At 44.0% G+C, this 16,557-nt stretch overlaps 1 protein-coding gene across 1 annotated transcript in view; it reads left to right on the top strand.

The window, feature by feature from the left end:
• ADAM23 (ADAM metallopeptidase domain 23) overlaps positions 1-16,557 on the top strand; it is a 727,231-nt gene that overhangs the window by 589,700 nt on the left and 120,974 nt on the right. Inside the window, 2 exon segments of the mRNA XM_033945744.1 lie at positions 4,493-4,543; positions 8,815-8,878. Of these exon segments, the coding sequence (XP_033801635.1) occupies positions 4,493-4,543; positions 8,815-8,878 (115 nt within the window).

The raw sequence follows: 16,557 nt of genomic DNA, 5'->3' as shown, positions 1-16,557 counted from the left end.
AGGAAAAGACAAAAGGCAGTTCTGTTACGTCCCTTCCAGATTCCGTATTCTAGGTGTTCAATTCCTTCCCGCAATCCAGGAGTTGCTAAAATCCAAACACTTTTCTGAGCACGTGCTCCTCATACATTAGTTTCAATTTCTGCAAGCAATCATGCAGAAGTCTTCTGATCTGCTGTGCTTTTTTTTCCTTTTTCTGAAACAGCATTTCTAGTTTGCAGTTCTGCCCTTTGGGCTTGTGATAGCACTCTGCACTTTCACCAAGGTGTTGATAGTTGTATTGGCCTTTCTCCAAAGGCAGTGTGTCCAGTCCATCCTTATTTGGACAACTGGTTGATCTGGACACCGTCTTGACATGAGTGCAAGCCAAGTGGTAGAGATGGTGGTGTCTTTGCTACAATGCTTGTGTGGTTTGTCAGCTTCAAGAAGAGCCAGTTGATGCCATCGCAGATCTTGGAGTATTTGGGATTTCTCTACGACACTCTGCAGGGACATGTGTTTCTTCTCAAGCTACGCAGACTGAACCTTTATAAACAAATCTTCCATGGCAGATCTTCCATAGCGGCCTCCCTGGAGGCGGTCCCCTGAGCCAGAGTGCACAAGCCCTAAACGGGAGTCCATCCTCTTTCGGTGGTCTCCACATCGTCATCCCCTTCATATGCCGCTCCCCTAAACGGAACCCATTCACAGCAGTCTGCGCTGGTGGCTTTAGGGGGAGGCTCTCTGCCAGGCAAGCCTCTTCAGATCACGGAGGGGGTCCCTCTCATGACAGATGCTAGCCTGCTGTGCTGGGGTGCTCACTGCAGGGACTTCTCCATTCAGGAGCAGTGGACTCCATGTCAGAAGCATTGGTCAACCGATCATCTGGAGCTTCAGGCTATTCAGCTGGTGTTACTCGATCTCCTGCCCACTCTGGAAGGGAAAGAGGTGCGAGTGTTCTCAGACAATGCCACAATAGTGGCGTATGTGATTCATCAATGAGGCACAGGAAACACTCCTTTGGGCCAGGAAGGTCGCATGCTGTTTCACTGGGCGGAGTTACATCTTCTGTCTCTCTTCAGCGCATGTAGCTGGAGTCGACGATGTACAAGCAAACTTCCTCATGTCAAGTCCTGGACTTGGGAGACAGGTCCCTCTCATGAAGAGCATTCCATCTTATGCAGCGTTTGGGCCATCCACAGGTGGACTTGCTGGCTCCAGGCAGGAACTCGAAGGTCAGGTGCTTCTTCAGTCGACCAACAGAGTTCATAATTTTAGGTTTGGATGCTTTGGTTTAGCCCTGGCCAGCTCACAAACTCCTTTGTGTTCCATCTGTGGCCTCTAGTTGGTCACATCATCTGTCGGATAGCATCACATCCTGGTCTAGTGATCCTAGTTGCTCTGGACTGGCCTTGTCCATGGTATGCGGATCTCATACATCTTCAGCGGAACAGGAAGCTCAAGCTCCCTCTTCATCGCGACCTTCTCAGTCAGGGTCTGGTGCCCATGGAGAACCCACAGTGCTTTGGTCTTATAGCATGGCTCTTGAACACTCAGTCTTGATGGAGCGCAGTTATTTTGATGTGGTCATTTCAATGCTTTTGCAGTCCATGAACCCCTCTACTATGGCTTCATATGCCAAAGCCTGGAAGGCTTTTCAACAGTGGTGTGCCAAGGACCAAGTAGATCCTATGCGGACTCTCATTCTGGTGGTTCTGGCTTTCCTTCAAGCAGGCTTAGATAAAGGTTTAGCTGTGGCCTCCCTTAAGGTTCCGGTAGCAGATCTTTCATCATTCCGAGCACATAAGGATTCTAGTTTGCTTATTGCTCATCCCGATGTGACCAGATTTCTGAGAGGGGTTCTTTGCTTACGATCTTCCTTGCATCATCCTTTCCCTATGTAGAATCTTACCATCGTTCTGCAGGGCCTTTTGGAAGCTCCATTCTAGAATGCTTTTCTTCTGGATCTGATGATCAAGACAGTGTTTTCTGGTTGCCATTGTGTATTTTGGAGCTTCAGGCTCTTTTGTGCAGGGATCACTTTCTACAGATCACGGAAATAATAATAATAATAATTTATTTTTATATACCGCCAAAGCCATGAAGTTTGAGGCGGTTTACAACAAGAAGCGCTGGACAATCAGCGAAGAAGTCACAATTCAGAGTCATCAATACAATCTTACATAATGAAAGAAGTTCTTAAGGTTACTGGTTGGAATAGCAGAGCTATAAAAATTCTTAGTTTACAAATCGATTGAACAAACTCGTTTTGACCAATTTTCTGAAATTGAAGTAGGTTGAAGAGAGCGTGATAATGTTACTCAGCCAATCGTTCCATTTGCCTGCCTGGAAGGCAAGGGTTCTGTCCAGGAATCTTTTGTAGTGGTGGCAGGTCTTTATTGTCGGATAGGTGAATAGATGTATTCTTCGTGTGAGCCTAATAGAACTTGCCAGGTTAATTTGGGAAACTAGATAAGTGGGGGCCAGACCAAATATTGATTTATAACACAGACAGGAAAATTTAAACAGAATTTGCACCTCCAGGGGCAGCCAATGGAGTTTTTGATAATAGGGGCTTATGTGTTCACATTTCTTCAGCCCAAAAATCAGTCGAACTGCCGAATTTTGAATGACTATGAGTCTTAGAATGGTTTTTTTGAAGGATCCCAAGTAAATGATGTTGCAGTAATCGAGCATGCTTAAGTTGGAAAATTGAACCAGTAAGCGGAAAGATGCTGCATCAAAGTATTTTCTGATGGTTCTAAGTTTCCATAGTAACGAGAAGCTGAATGTGGTTTCCAATTTCCATGTCAACCAGGAGGTTCATTTGCTTGTGTTTCACGCCACAGGATCAGAGCAGAAAGATCAAATGTTACATAAATTGGATGTCACGAGAGTTGTGCTACACTATTTGGACTAGACTAATGACTTTTGGCTGTCTCATCATCTATTTATCCTGACTACTCTGTCTTGGCGAAGTAGGTCAATTTTTTAGACCTTGATCAGTCATTGGGTTCGTATGGTCATTTCCACGACTTACATCGCCCACCGCAAGCAGCTATCAATTACTCTTAAGGCACACTTGACTAGCAGTGTTGCTGCCTCGTGGGCGGAATCTCATGCGATTTATCCAGATGAAATTTGCTGGTCAGCTATTTGGTCCTCTTGTCATACCTTTACCTGGTTTCCGAGTGGATGTGGCAGCTTACTCCGATGCTTGTTTTGGGACCTTGGAGTTGGGGATAGTCTCTTCTGAGTGCAAGCATCATGAGGGGCAGAGCCCAATGTCGTGTGTCTTGCAGGCAGCCACCGGAGGCAGAGGATGCCGGATGGAGCTCCAGACACACTGTGCTGCATGCCGATCACCCCTCACAGCTCACCGATACCACCAGACAGAGATAGAAACAACAAGAGCAGGGCACGATCACAGCAGGTGAACAAGGTTTTTGCGGTGGAAGTGGATCCTATTTGGAGAGAAATCAGTGCTGTAGTGGAGCCTTTTCAATTGGGAGACGATCCATCTTTCTTCATTTTGCCTTTTGGAGTAGGCTGGGATTAACAGTGAAACTGAAGCTTTTCTGGATTTGGTTTGGGCTGCCTTGTCTGAAGAATTAGAATTGACTGAGTCTGTCTTATTTTTTGTTTTTTTTATATATATATATTTTGTTTACAATATTTTCTTCCCCCTTCTCTTTCTTTCTCTATCTTTGTTATGTAAGTAAATTATTTTATTGGTCTTCTCTGCCAGGGTTTATTTAATTTTGCTCTTTCCTCTTGTGAGCACTGAATGCTGACTTTTACAACTGTGTTTGTAAATATTTTATGTTAGTATGTTAATGAATGTTTAAAATGGTGCTTTAATTAGATTGTGAGCCTTTTCGGACAAATAGGGAAGTTTTAAGCACCTAGTGTAAACCGCCTTGATCCGATAATAATTGTAAGGAAAAGTGGTATATCAAATAAACTGAACATGCATACATACCTACATACTTGTTTTTATATTTGCAGAGCAGACTATAACAGAACTTCTTTATGTTGCCAGGAAGACTCTCCCGAGCCCCCTTATTTTGTCATGGATTTGTTCCGGTATGGTTGATTGGCTTTGGGACTGAACTGCAGGGGGCTCTAACTCTCTAAGGTAGGAGGAGCTCAGAAAAGTGTTTGGATTTCTGCAACTCAGAGATTGCAGGAAGGGATTGAACACCTACAGTATGAAATCCTATAGGGACTAACAGAAAAAAGATTATTGAAGGTAAAAACCTAATTTTCCACTAATGCTGTCGGGTCTTGTACCATCCTATATCTTATATACCAGTTAAAAAGTTGCTTATTTCTGATCTGAAGAAGAAGGGTCACCTTTGAAAGCTAATCAAAAAATGTATTGCCTTATTTCATTTATGTTTTGTTTTATTTATATGTATTACTTTTAAAAATAGACTAAAATGACTACCATACCATTTTACTGTAATGGAATCTAAACTTGTTTGCTCAATAAGAACTTGTCTTTTATTTTCAGTGCCCTCCCAATCTTCGTAAACAAGATGGATATTCCTGTGATTCCAATCAGGTATGCATTTTATATTAAAGCCATGTTTTCCCAGAGGATTTTTATTGATGTTACTCTGCAGCCAACATCCTATTCCCTTTTGATTGTAATGGCAATATAGTTATAGATTTTATTATAGTACATAGGTATTCTACAATCATGTGCATTGTACAGATTTTAGAATCTCAGTCTTTCCTTTTTAGATTTGATTATGTTATTATGTGCTTCAGTTACATGTGTGCCACTAGCATACCAAATCAGAATTAACATTTATCAATGTCTGTTATAAGTATAGAAAAAGAGAAAGACATTCTTGATTAACATATTGGTAATCCACACAGAGTTCCATAATACCCATATGAATTTCAGTTAAGAACAGGATCTTTAGATAGCCTATGAATTTGGCCAGTTTTGTGTTCATGAAATTAGCAAATTCTCCGTTGGGAGAGAGGGCCATAATATTCTGTGAAGACTGATTAAGATAAGAAAGTTATGGGAACACATGATGTCTGCATATAGGGCCAGATTCTGTATAGGATGCCTGGTCTCAGCTGCGGTCTATGCGGCTTTTGAGAATCGCATTTGAGCGTCCTATATAGAATTGCACCTGTCCTAACGGACAGATGCCTAACCACCCCAATTCCCTAACCGGCGTCTATGTCACAGGCGCAAGTTAGAGAATCATGTTGCTGCTGAGCTGATCGTGGCAAGGGAATGTCCTTGCCGCGATCAGTTTTACGGCCGCAGCAAGGAATCTGCCCCGCCTGCTGCGAAGACAACCTGCAGGATGGATACCCATTCCTTCCTGCTGGAACTCCTGATGCCCCCAAAGATTGCTGGCAGGAGGGATACCCAGTCCCTCCTGCCAGAAACCCACCCACTCCCCGAAGATCACTGGAAGGAGAGATTCCCAGGGAGGGGCCTAAGGCCCTGATTAGCCCAGGCTCCTAGGGCCCGCCCATAGGGCCCCATGGGAGTGGTCTAAGGGATCTGACCAATTGGAATATTAGGCCACTCAGTGCATCCCAGAATGCACTGGAAGAGAGGCCTAAGGCCCCTCCTATGGAAGGAGCCTTAGACACCCGAGCCACTCAGGGCCTTAGGCCCCTCCTCAGTGCATCCCAGGATGCACTGGGAAGGGGAAGGCTCGCCATTCTGTGGAGGCGGGCCAGCCGGCTGGAGGAAGTAAGCATTAGAGAATGACACGGTGAAAAAATTGGTCCCCGTCCCCGTCTCACCATCCTCTGCACCGCCCCGTCACCGCCATTCCCTTCACCGCCCCGTCACCGCCACTGCCACCCCATTCACCGCCCCGTCACCGCCACTGCAACCCCATTCACCGCCCCGTCACCGCTGTATACATAAAAGCCTCAAACGGGTACGATTTTATATACTTTTCTTTATTTACGTATAAAGGAAACATTCTTTAAAACTTTAAAACTTAGTTAAATATTAGTTAATAACTATACAAAAACAAAACACGCAGAGAAAAAATTAATTAATATAAATTCTCAAAACTGACACATTTTGATCACTAAATTTAAAATAGTTATTTTTCATACAGTTTTTCAATCACTAATCTTCCACCACCCCTGGGGCTAGCAATGCAAAAACAAACACGACATGTACTTTAAATGCTTACAATGTTAGCCTACATGGTAAGTAGACGCGGCCGCTGTACCTAATCGCGGCAAAGATCTCCCTGCCGTGATTAGCATAGTGACCGCGGCTACGGCTGCAAGTCTCCCCTCCCCCCAGCGATCACGGCAGGAGGGCACCCAACCCCTCCTGTAGACCCCCCCCAACAGCCCTCCCGACAATCGCAGCAGAAGGGTACCCAACCCCTCCTGCCGGTCCTCCCAATGGCCTCCCCTAAGATCGCCGGCAGGAGGGTACCCAACCCCTCCTGCTGGCCCCCCCAACGAACCCTCCCACCCCGGAACCCCCTTAGTCTTACTTTCCAAGTTGGACCGGACGGCTCCTCACACGTATGGCCAGCAGGCTTGCCTCCGTCCAAATGAGGCGGGCCCGCCCCTACCCTGCCCAACCCACAGGATCCTAGGGCCTGATTGGTCTAGGCACCTAAAGCCACTCCCGCTATAGGAGGGGCCTTGGGTGCTTGGGCCAATCAGGCCCTAGGATCCTGTGGGTTAGGCAGGGGAGGGGAGGGGCGGGCCCGCCTCATTTGGACGGAGGCAGGCCTGCTGGCCAGACGAGCGAGGAGCTGTCCGGTCCAACTTGGAAAGTAAGACTAAGGGTGGTGTTTCGGGATGGCGGGGTTTGTTGGGGGAGGGTCCGGCAGGAGGGGTTGGGCACCCTCCTATTGGCGATATAGGGGGCCGTTGGGGGTGCCGGCAGGAGGGGTTGGATATCCTCCTGCTGCGATCGTCGGGGGGGCTGTTGGGGTAGGCAGGAGGGGATGGGTACCCTCCTGCCGCGATCGTTGGGGAGGGCTGGTTCTGTCGGCATGAAGGGCTGAGCACCTTCCTGCCGGCGATCGTCGGGGGGGGGGCGGGTTCTATTGGCAGGAAGGGTTGATCTGACAAATGAGGAGCACGGTGAAACACAGGTAAATAGCGGTTCCTAGAAGGGGGTACATTGGCCTGTGGGGACAAATCTTTTCACCGTTTTTGCGGGCGGTGAAAACTTTTGTCCCCGTGTCTGCGGCGATTTGGCTTTGGAGTCTCCATAACCCGCAGCCAAACCGCAGCCACGCCGCAGCTCCCTACGGGGATCGCTCCCCGTGTCATTCTCTAGTAAGCATCCCTCCAGCTCGCATATGAAAAATAGGTCCTGGTAGGGTCAGGGGGGTCATGTCTTCATGAGGGGGGTTCCTGCAGGAGGGACTAGGCATCCCTCCTGCCACTGATCTTCGGGGGGATAGTTGGTGACATGAGGGAGTGGGCATCCCTTCTTCCGGGGGATGTATCAGGGTGGTGGCAGCAGGAGGAATTTGGCACTTCTTCTGCCACGGACATTTAGGGGGGGGCTTCAGGAGTTCCGGCAGGAAGGAATGGACATCCCTCCTACCGGTTGAATTTGGAGGGGGGATGGGTTCCCTACTGCGGCTGTTAAACTGATCACGGCAGAGAGATTCCGTTGCTGAGATCAACTCGGTGACCGCGTCTATTTGAAATGTAGATTAAAATTTTGCTGGCCTACATTTCAGGTTCCTATCACGGCTATAAGGAGATGCCTAGGGCTGCCTAAGCTCGTCTAACAGGTGAAACCACACCTATGCCTTGCCTTGGGTAAGCTTAAGCAGCACTATGCACCTCCCTAGGCATGCAAAAATGCCTACCATGTAGGCTGCCTGCCTCGGGGTGTTTTTTTTTGTTGTTGTTTTTTTTAAACATGCATCCCAATTGGCTGGTAAGACAGCAGTAAGATGCCTACCGCTGCCTACAATCAGGATGCCATTTATAGAATTTCCCCCATAATGTTTAGAAAAAATGAGAGAAACTAAGCAAAATTCAGAGAAATTAAGAAAAGTTATTGGAACAATGAGGAGTTTGGCCAGGTCTGGGTTAAATGAGCAAACTCAAAGGTCATCTGAAGATCCTGTTCTTAATTAAAGTTCATATGGGTGTGATGGGATTGAGTGTGTTACTGATTAATTTCTTTCACATACTGAATCAATGAAGTTTTATCTATGTAAGTGATATATTGACCACAAAAATCTATATATTAAATGTTATCAATGTTGTAAGTATAAAATAATATATTTTTATACAGCAACTTTGTTGAAATACTATCCTAGTATCTGCTACCTAGAACACTTCAGAAACATTAACAGTCTATATGGAACAGATGGCCTGGAGAAATACTTGTAACACATGAAGTTTATGATTTTTTTATTTTTTTTTTAAAGGGAACAGGAATTGTAGATAACCTGAAATAAAATTGGGGAAGGGAGTTGGGAATATTTTCAAAATACCTATAGAGCTTGCAGGCTATAGCATAGGAATGCCGGTGCTTATTATGAAGGCTTATTTTTCAATCAAAGCATTGGTTCTTGCTATTTATTGGTTTCATATTATTTTATTGCATTTATTGAATAATTCCTAATAGATAATGCTCTTGTTGGCATATTACCTTCTCTCGCATAAGGAGAGCACTACATACACAATAAGAATAGGAAAGGTTGCAGGACTGTACTACAATTTTCAAAATAAGATCTTATGAAGGAAAGTCAAAGGAGTATACAGTATATCTTCCAAATCAATTTGTTTTGGTTTGTGTTTTTTGTTGTTGCTTTACTAATTTTTTGAACCATACTCCATTTTCTTCAGGGACGTTGTTACAATGGAGAATGCAAAACAAGAGATAATCAGTGTCGATATATCTGGGGATCCAGTGAGTTATTTTTACTTGAACTTTATCATTTCCATTTTTAAAAAAATTATTTACATATTTTTTGTTATAGTGAAAGAAAGCAACAGACAATGTAGCGTAAGATGGTTTCATGCAATTATTTATGTATTTTTTATAAAAAATTTTACCCCACCCCCTTTTTCAAAGATACGGTAGCAACTGCCATATGCTCCAATGCCCATTAAATCCCTATGGGCATCGGAGCGATTGCCACAGCAGCAGCTGCTGCCACAGCTTTGTAAAAGGAGCCCTTCATTCTTTTTTTTATTTTCAAAAATATTTTATTAAAATTTAAATAGAACATTACAAATAATATTAATACAATCTAACTAAATAAGAAAATAAGTAATTCTTAAAAGCATGATTTTTATATATAATAAGCAATATGATGTCAGTGTTAATATACTGTTGGTTCTGTCAATAAACTGTCATCAAAACTGGAGGCAGAAAATTCAGTATCATATATAATTCTGTACCTGACTGTAGCCGAGGTGGCGTTTGAGGGAATAAAGATGACTGAGGAAAACAGTGGCAAAACACCCTGCTAGAGTTTACCAAGAAACCATCACACAAATGGTAGCCCCCATAAATCATTTGTGATTTGTTACTTGCACCTTTGATATAGTTCTGTGGACCAAATCTTTTGATGGTTATTCTAAAAATATTTCTGCCTTTGTGCAAATTTATCTGTTGTTTCAGAAGGCTTTCTAAGAGAAGGTTTGTGGTTTGCATGTATACATATACTTTTGAAAATACAAATGTACCGTATACTGTATACTCGAATATAAACTGGGGTTTTTGGGCCAAAATATTGCCCCAGTTTATATTTGGGTCAATGCCCCCTTCCAGAATTTTTTAAGGCCGCCGCCACCGCAATGCTCTGCCCCCCTTCCTCCTCCCTGCCCTATCTGCATACCTCTGCCAATCCTTGGTGGAGGTGCAGCGTGTCCTCTGACGATCTCTGGTGGAGGTGCAAGCTTTCTGATCTCCTGCCCTGCTGCTAATCGGCTGCACGGATCCACTTTGTTCATCTCAGCGCCGAGAAGCAGCACCAAATCAGTTTTAAAGCTGATAGACTAAGCAGTAATCTCAGAAAATATTTTTTCACAGAAAGGATGGTGAATGTGTGGAATGACCTCCTAGTAGAAGTGTGGAGGCAAAAGATGCGAACCAGACCGACATGATGAGAAATATAAAATTTATTTATGATCAGATGAACAATGGAGGATTTAAGGCCTGTTTTACAAAGCCGTGCTAGCCGCTGCAGGGTGGTAATGGCCCCGTAGCCCATAGAGATTTAAAGGGTTTAGGGGCTGTTGCTGTGCAACTTTGTAAAACAGGTCCTTAGTGTTTCTGTACAGATTATTTGAATTATTTTAGATTGCAGGAATTTCTCTTTGTAAGTACCAAATTATTTGAAACCTGAATTATTTCAAGTATTTATGTTTATTAGGACATCTGTTTATTAAGGACATCTGTGGATTTATGGTACCAAATTGGTTTTGACTATATTTTTAGTGCTCCTATTTATTTGACTTTGATGATTTTTTTAAAAAATTATGATTGTTTGTCTTTCTGTTGTTTGTAAATTGTTTTTTTAGCCCACTTCAGCAGGTCTGAGGTTGCACAATGCTTTGTATCTTTTGGCTTTGTTTTATTGAGGTATTCTACTTTTTAGAACCTCTTAGCCTCACTTATTGAATTAGTGCACTAGGTGTTCTTAATTAACTAATAATTTATATGACCCTTGACCCTGACACACTGAGCTTTTTAAATTAAAGTCCTTCACCTGACTACAGTTTCGCCACAGTTGCAGTTTGCAAGGGAGAGGGAAGAAGTTATGTGTTTTTTAGACTGGCTGATTTTACATTTTTAAGTTTTATAACTGATTTGGGAAAGATTCCACAGATGTCTAATGACTGATTTTTTAATGTTTTACAGCTATTGCCAATAGGTGATACTTGTTGAATAACACCTTTTGGGTATGTTTTAATTATTTTTTATATGAACTTATTCATTAGCACAGTCTGTGATTTTATGTTCTTATGCTTTTGATTGGGTCAATTATTGTGATTATATTAATATATATATTTTTTTATTGTCAAATTTTATAGCCCCTGATGAAGGGCCCTTATGAGGGCGAAACATAGCCTTCTTGGGCTTTTAATTATTTATGTATTTATGATTTTATGTGTTAAATAAACTTTGCATTGGAGTTTTGGACCTCTATTCTGATCTACTGCTTTGTTTTGTATCCTGGATTTTGTGGATCGGCTGCCCGTTTGTTATCTTGGACTCACAGTATTTGGGGATCAGGGAGGTGGTGTAATGACTATCTTCCAAGGGCACAAACAGTTAATGCAGAATACTACTATAACTTGCTGTGCTGATTAAAGAGGCATTGAAAGAAGAAAGGAGAGGGAAATTACAGAAAGGAGTTCTCTTTTTGCAAGACAATGCACCTGCTCACAAGGCTGACAAAACAATGAATGTTTGGATCCAGCTGGTGTTTCATTGCATAAACCAAAATGTAACCACTCCCTCCCTCTCCTCTACACTTAATCCCTTCTCTCTCCTCTTATTGCCAAGCTCCTCTTCTTCCCATTGTAACTCCTTTCTTTTGTAATTCCTGTAAATCGTGTCGAGCTCTACTTCTGTGGAGATGATGCGGTATACAAACTTAAGGTTTAGTTTAGTTTAGTTTAGTTTAGTAAACCATCCACCCTACTTACCAGATCTTGCTCCATCTGACTATAATCTGTTTATAAACCTCAAAAAGAGTTTGAAAGGGTGACAGTTTTCAAATGATTCGGAGGTGATTGCAGCAGCAGAGCAGCATTTCAGTAACCAGACATCAGAGTATTTTTTGGAAGGGTTACAGAAATTTCAGACACGATGTGTGCAAAGTGTGTTGAACTTAGGGGTGACTATGTGTAACAACTTGTAAGTTTCATTGCTCTACATCAGTGTTCTTCAACCTTTTTACACCCGTGGACCGGCAGAAAAAAAAGAATTATTTTGTGGACCGGCAAACTACTAGGACTAAAATTTAAAAACCCCGTTTCCGCCCCATCTCCGCGAACTCGGTCCCCACAAATCATCTGATCCCATCCACACAAGCCTCAGTTATGATTTTATATTGAATGTATTTTATTAAAGTATAAAAAGAAACAATATTCTGTACAATTGTCATTTTATAAATACAAATAATTCAGAGCAAGGATCAACAAAACCCCTGTCTCCCCTCCCCTTCACATATATCCCCTCTACTATCAAGAAAACTGAACAAGCCAAATTATTACAGAATACTACACAGAAATATCATGCTAACAGAATACTGCAGTCACACATGACAGGAATAGTTTTAGGGGAGTGCAACTAGGGCAACTGCCCCCTGGTCAGAGAGCGCCCTAAGCCAGCTGGAAGCTAAAGAAGCACTTCCTGGGTTTTGCAGTCCCCAGTTATGTCTAACACCAGCTCTAGCAGGATATATATTTCAAATCTGATATATTCTAATCACAAAATAGAAATAAAATTATTTTTTTCTACCTTTTGTCGTCTCTGGTTTCTGCTTTCAATCTTCTTTTCACTCTCTTCAATCCAGCATCTGCCCCTTCCATCCACTGTCTGTCCTCGCCCCCTTCCATATGGTATCTGTCTTCTTTCTGTGCCCCTCTCCCCTTTCCATCCAGCTTGTACCCCTCTCTCTTTTACATGATTCATTCCAGCTTCACTGCTCTCTTCATTTTTATCTCTCCTACACCAGATCTATCATCGTTGTCCCTCTCTGCTTATTTTTCTGCTGACCCCTTCCTATCATCAATCTCTCTACTTTCTCATGCCTGTGTCTCCCCTTCCCCTCCTCTAATCTCTCTGCCAGCTGTTTCCTTCCTTTTTTCATTCTCCCTTCCCTCCTCCTCCTGTCCAGCAGTAACTCTCTTCCCTTCCTCCCCTCCCAGCAGTATCTCTCCTTCTCCCTCTCCAATAGCAGCTGTCTATTTTTTCCCTTGCCCAGCAGCTTCCCAGACTCCTTTCCCTCCTCCCCTCCCAGCAGCATCTCTCCTTCTCCTTCCCTCCAGGTCCAGTAGCAGCTGTCCCTTTTTTTCCCTTGCCCAGCAGCTTCCCAGATTCATTTCCCTCCTCCCCTCCCAGCAGAATCACTCCTTCTCCCTCTCCAGTAGCAGCTGCCCTTTTTTCCCTTGCCCAGCAGCTTCCCAGATTCCTTTCCCTCCTCCCCTCCCAGAAGCATCTCTCCTTCTCCCTCTCCAGTAGCAGCTGTCCCTTTTTTTCCTTGCTCAGCAGCTTCCCAGATTCCTTTCCCTCCTCCCCTCCCAGAAGCATCTCTCCTTCTCCTTCTCCCTCTCCAGTAGCAGCTGTCCCTTTTTTTCCCTTGCCCAGCAGCTTCTGATAGTGGCTTTCTCCCCTTCCAGCAGCTCTTCTTACTTCCCAGCGCAGCGATTCAGGAAGGCAGCCTCAGGTCCTTTGTTGGGTCGCGCCGCCTTTGAGGAAAGAGGAAGTTTCATCATCAGAGGCAGCCGCGACTCAGCAAAAGCCCCGAGGCTGCCTTTGTGAATTGCTGCGCTGGGAAGTAAAGGAGAGCTGCAGAGAAGGGAGAAAGCCACTGTCGGAGGCTCCCCAAGATCTCTCCGGCCCAGCGCAGACTTCCGATGTTGATCTTGCTGGCCCTGCGCGGACCGGCAGGAAGTTGAAGTAAGTCAATCTTGCCGGCCCTGCGCGGACCGGCAAAAATTTCCTGTGGACCGACACCGGTCCGCGGACCGGCGGTTGAAGAACTGTGCTCTACATCATTCCCTTCTTGGTTGGGCTGAGAACTTTTCAGTAACCCCTCGTATACCAAGACCTCCATTGTTTTTATTTTATTTGAGTCTTTGTTGGATTTTAAATAACTGAACTGTTATATTTCAGTGCAGGAGGGATAGAAGTCCTAATTATTGGGGTATTTCTCCTTATCACAAGGATTGCAGAAGGCATCATTTACATTTTTGTTCAACTCTGCCTCTTTGTGTCACTTGGCAATTCCTCAGTCTTTCCTTCCACAAGTGAGTTGAGAAGGTGTCTTTTTTTCTGATCTGCATCTGCGTTAATGTTTTCAAGGTTTTTTTGTCAAATCTTGAGGCTACAGATCCTGGGACAACTCTACCTGGGAGAACATGCAGTGTCCCTTCAGGGCACCTGCCTGGCCATCCTGAATTAACTTTGGAACACCTTGGGAAGGGTTCCCCTGGAAGTGCAGCTCACCCTGAATTTGGTCAGGCACTTGAGCACAGGTTGAGTGGCCCCATGTTGGTCCAGAAGACTAACGGGTGCCAACTGTGTCCCACCCCCTGAAGACGCATAAGGAGCTTGTGGGGTTGAGGGTAAAAGGCAGCCCGAAGAGACAAGCTTCCCAGAGGAACTTCAGGATTGTGTAAGACAGAAATCTTCTCCACATTCCAACTGTTGTGAGAGTTGATGCAGGCACAGCACCTTCCTGTTATATGAGTACAGTGCATTACTGTCTGTGAGAGACATTGGGGGGGGTTCTTCAAAGTGCAGTTTTAAAGGTGTCCCCCACCTCTCAAATCCTATTCTGAGGAGCCTCCATGTGCCACGTGCAGCTGGGCATGTGAGGTGGGAGCTGGAGTGCTGGGCTTAGCCCCCCTAGTCCCTCCAAGGCCTTCAGGTTGTAGGATTCTTGTTTGTTGGGTCAAAAATCCCTTCTGGAGCCCTTGAATTGCTACTCAGCATCATTGGCGAAACTCAAGTATGCAGACGCCTCATGAAGAGACAAGAAGGTCCCCTGCAGAGGTCCTCTGGAGATTCAGCACAGGGTTTTGACTCTGATTTTGTGAGTTTGATATTTGAAGCTTATATGAAATATAAAGGATTCGCCACACTGTCTGGAGCATCGCTGGTGGTTGTGTAGGGGGTGGTACTTGCACAGAGCGCAGTTCCTCAGTGGAAAACTTTACCACTGGAACCTGAGGTCCAGTCAGAAAAGTACTGGGAGGACTTGGAGTCAGGGTCCACTCCATGCCTCTACTTCAGAGTGAATCCACAACGTTATTTATTTTTTTATTTTATTTTAAAACATTTATAATCCGGTTTTACCCAAAGTGGCTCACAATTTACATATGCAGCCTAAAATACATACAGCCAGAAATACATAAAAGTTCAAAACAAAAAGTCCCACTCATGTTTTTTCCATCTCATCCTGAGATAACTGTGATTATGATGGAGCACTAGGAAGTGCCAGAAGGCCCTCTGAAGGCTACCAAGGCTAAAACAAAATTGTACCCAATGGTTCCTGAATTCCAGCAGCTTTTTACTCTGCCTATGGTGGACTCGCTACTGGCGCAGATCACTAAGCAGACTTCACTCTCTAGTGAGGGAGGAGAGATACAGAAGGATCCTCAGGATCGCAGAGTGGACTTGGTCCTCAAAAAACAGTTTGAGGCTTTAGCTCTGGGGCTAAAAGCGGCAGCTGTGCTTCCTTTGTACCATAAGATGCAACACCGGGATCCATCTACTAAGGAAGAATGCATATCCCAAGGTGTTGAGATTCTAGTGCCATTTTTGTAGGCACCAGTGGATGCCTACATTTTTAATGAGGTTTTAATTGGGATTTTTTAATGACAAGGTCAATTACCGTGCTGATTAATGCTAATTAAACCAATTAAGTTAGGCAGCAGTAGGGCTTCTAGCACTGCCTAACTTATGATGCCGTTTCCAGAATCAGCCCCTTAGTTCACAAGACAGCTTTATACAAGACACCACAGAATTGCTGAACAAATTGGAAAACAACAAGCAGCTACCACCAGATGTTGTTCTGGTCACAATGAATGTAGAATCACTACACAGCAACATTTCCCATGCAGATGGCACAGCTGCATGTGATAAATTCCTAAAAACATCAACCCTGGACCATCACTATACACCGGAAACTATGACAAAATTAATCTAATTTATTCTAATTTAAACTATTTCCATTTCAATAATTTCTATCTACAAATCATGAGCACTACTATGGGCACCAAGATGACACCACAATATGCAAACCTTTTTAAGGCAAAACTGGAGGAGACATTGAATACATATGATACTAAACCCCTAAAATACTTCCAGTATAGTGATGTAATTTTTAGGATTTGAACAAGAGAGTTGTGCAGGGACAGAAATCAAACCCATCCCCACCCATTCCCCCTGAAAATCAAATCCATCCCCGCCTGTCCCCACTGGAATCGAATGTATCCCTGCAAGTAATCTCGTCCGTCCCCATAAACTTCAGCAGTAGTTATTTCATTCAATTATTCTATTGAATTAAAGGCTCTAGTAGAGACCCATTTACGAATAAGCAAAGACACTTTATTAATTTGGAAATATTAATGGGAAGAATACATACTTTGTAAATGGGTTTCTGCCATAGCCTCTAATGTAAATATAAATAATTCAACTGATGAGGATCCTCAAGTTATGGCAGCTGAGGACTTCCTCTGGAGGTGGCTGAGGGTTCCTTTTGCCAAGCTTGATAGGCAGCAGTAGCATCCCTGAGTCACAGATGCTGGCATATCAGTGGCTCAAGGATGCTGCCAGCAATTGCTGCGCTTGGTGGAGGGAAGTTCTGGCCACTTATGGAGGAGGTCCTCAGCTGGCGGTGCTTG

The sequence above is a fragment of the Geotrypetes seraphini genome, chromosome 5 (assembly GCF_902459505.1).
Source record: "Geotrypetes seraphini chromosome 5, aGeoSer1.1, whole genome shotgun sequence".
NCBI lineage: Eukaryota > Metazoa > Chordata > Amphibia > Gymnophiona > Dermophiidae > Geotrypetes > Geotrypetes seraphini.
This window is presented reverse-complemented; position numbering and strand designations above follow the sequence as displayed.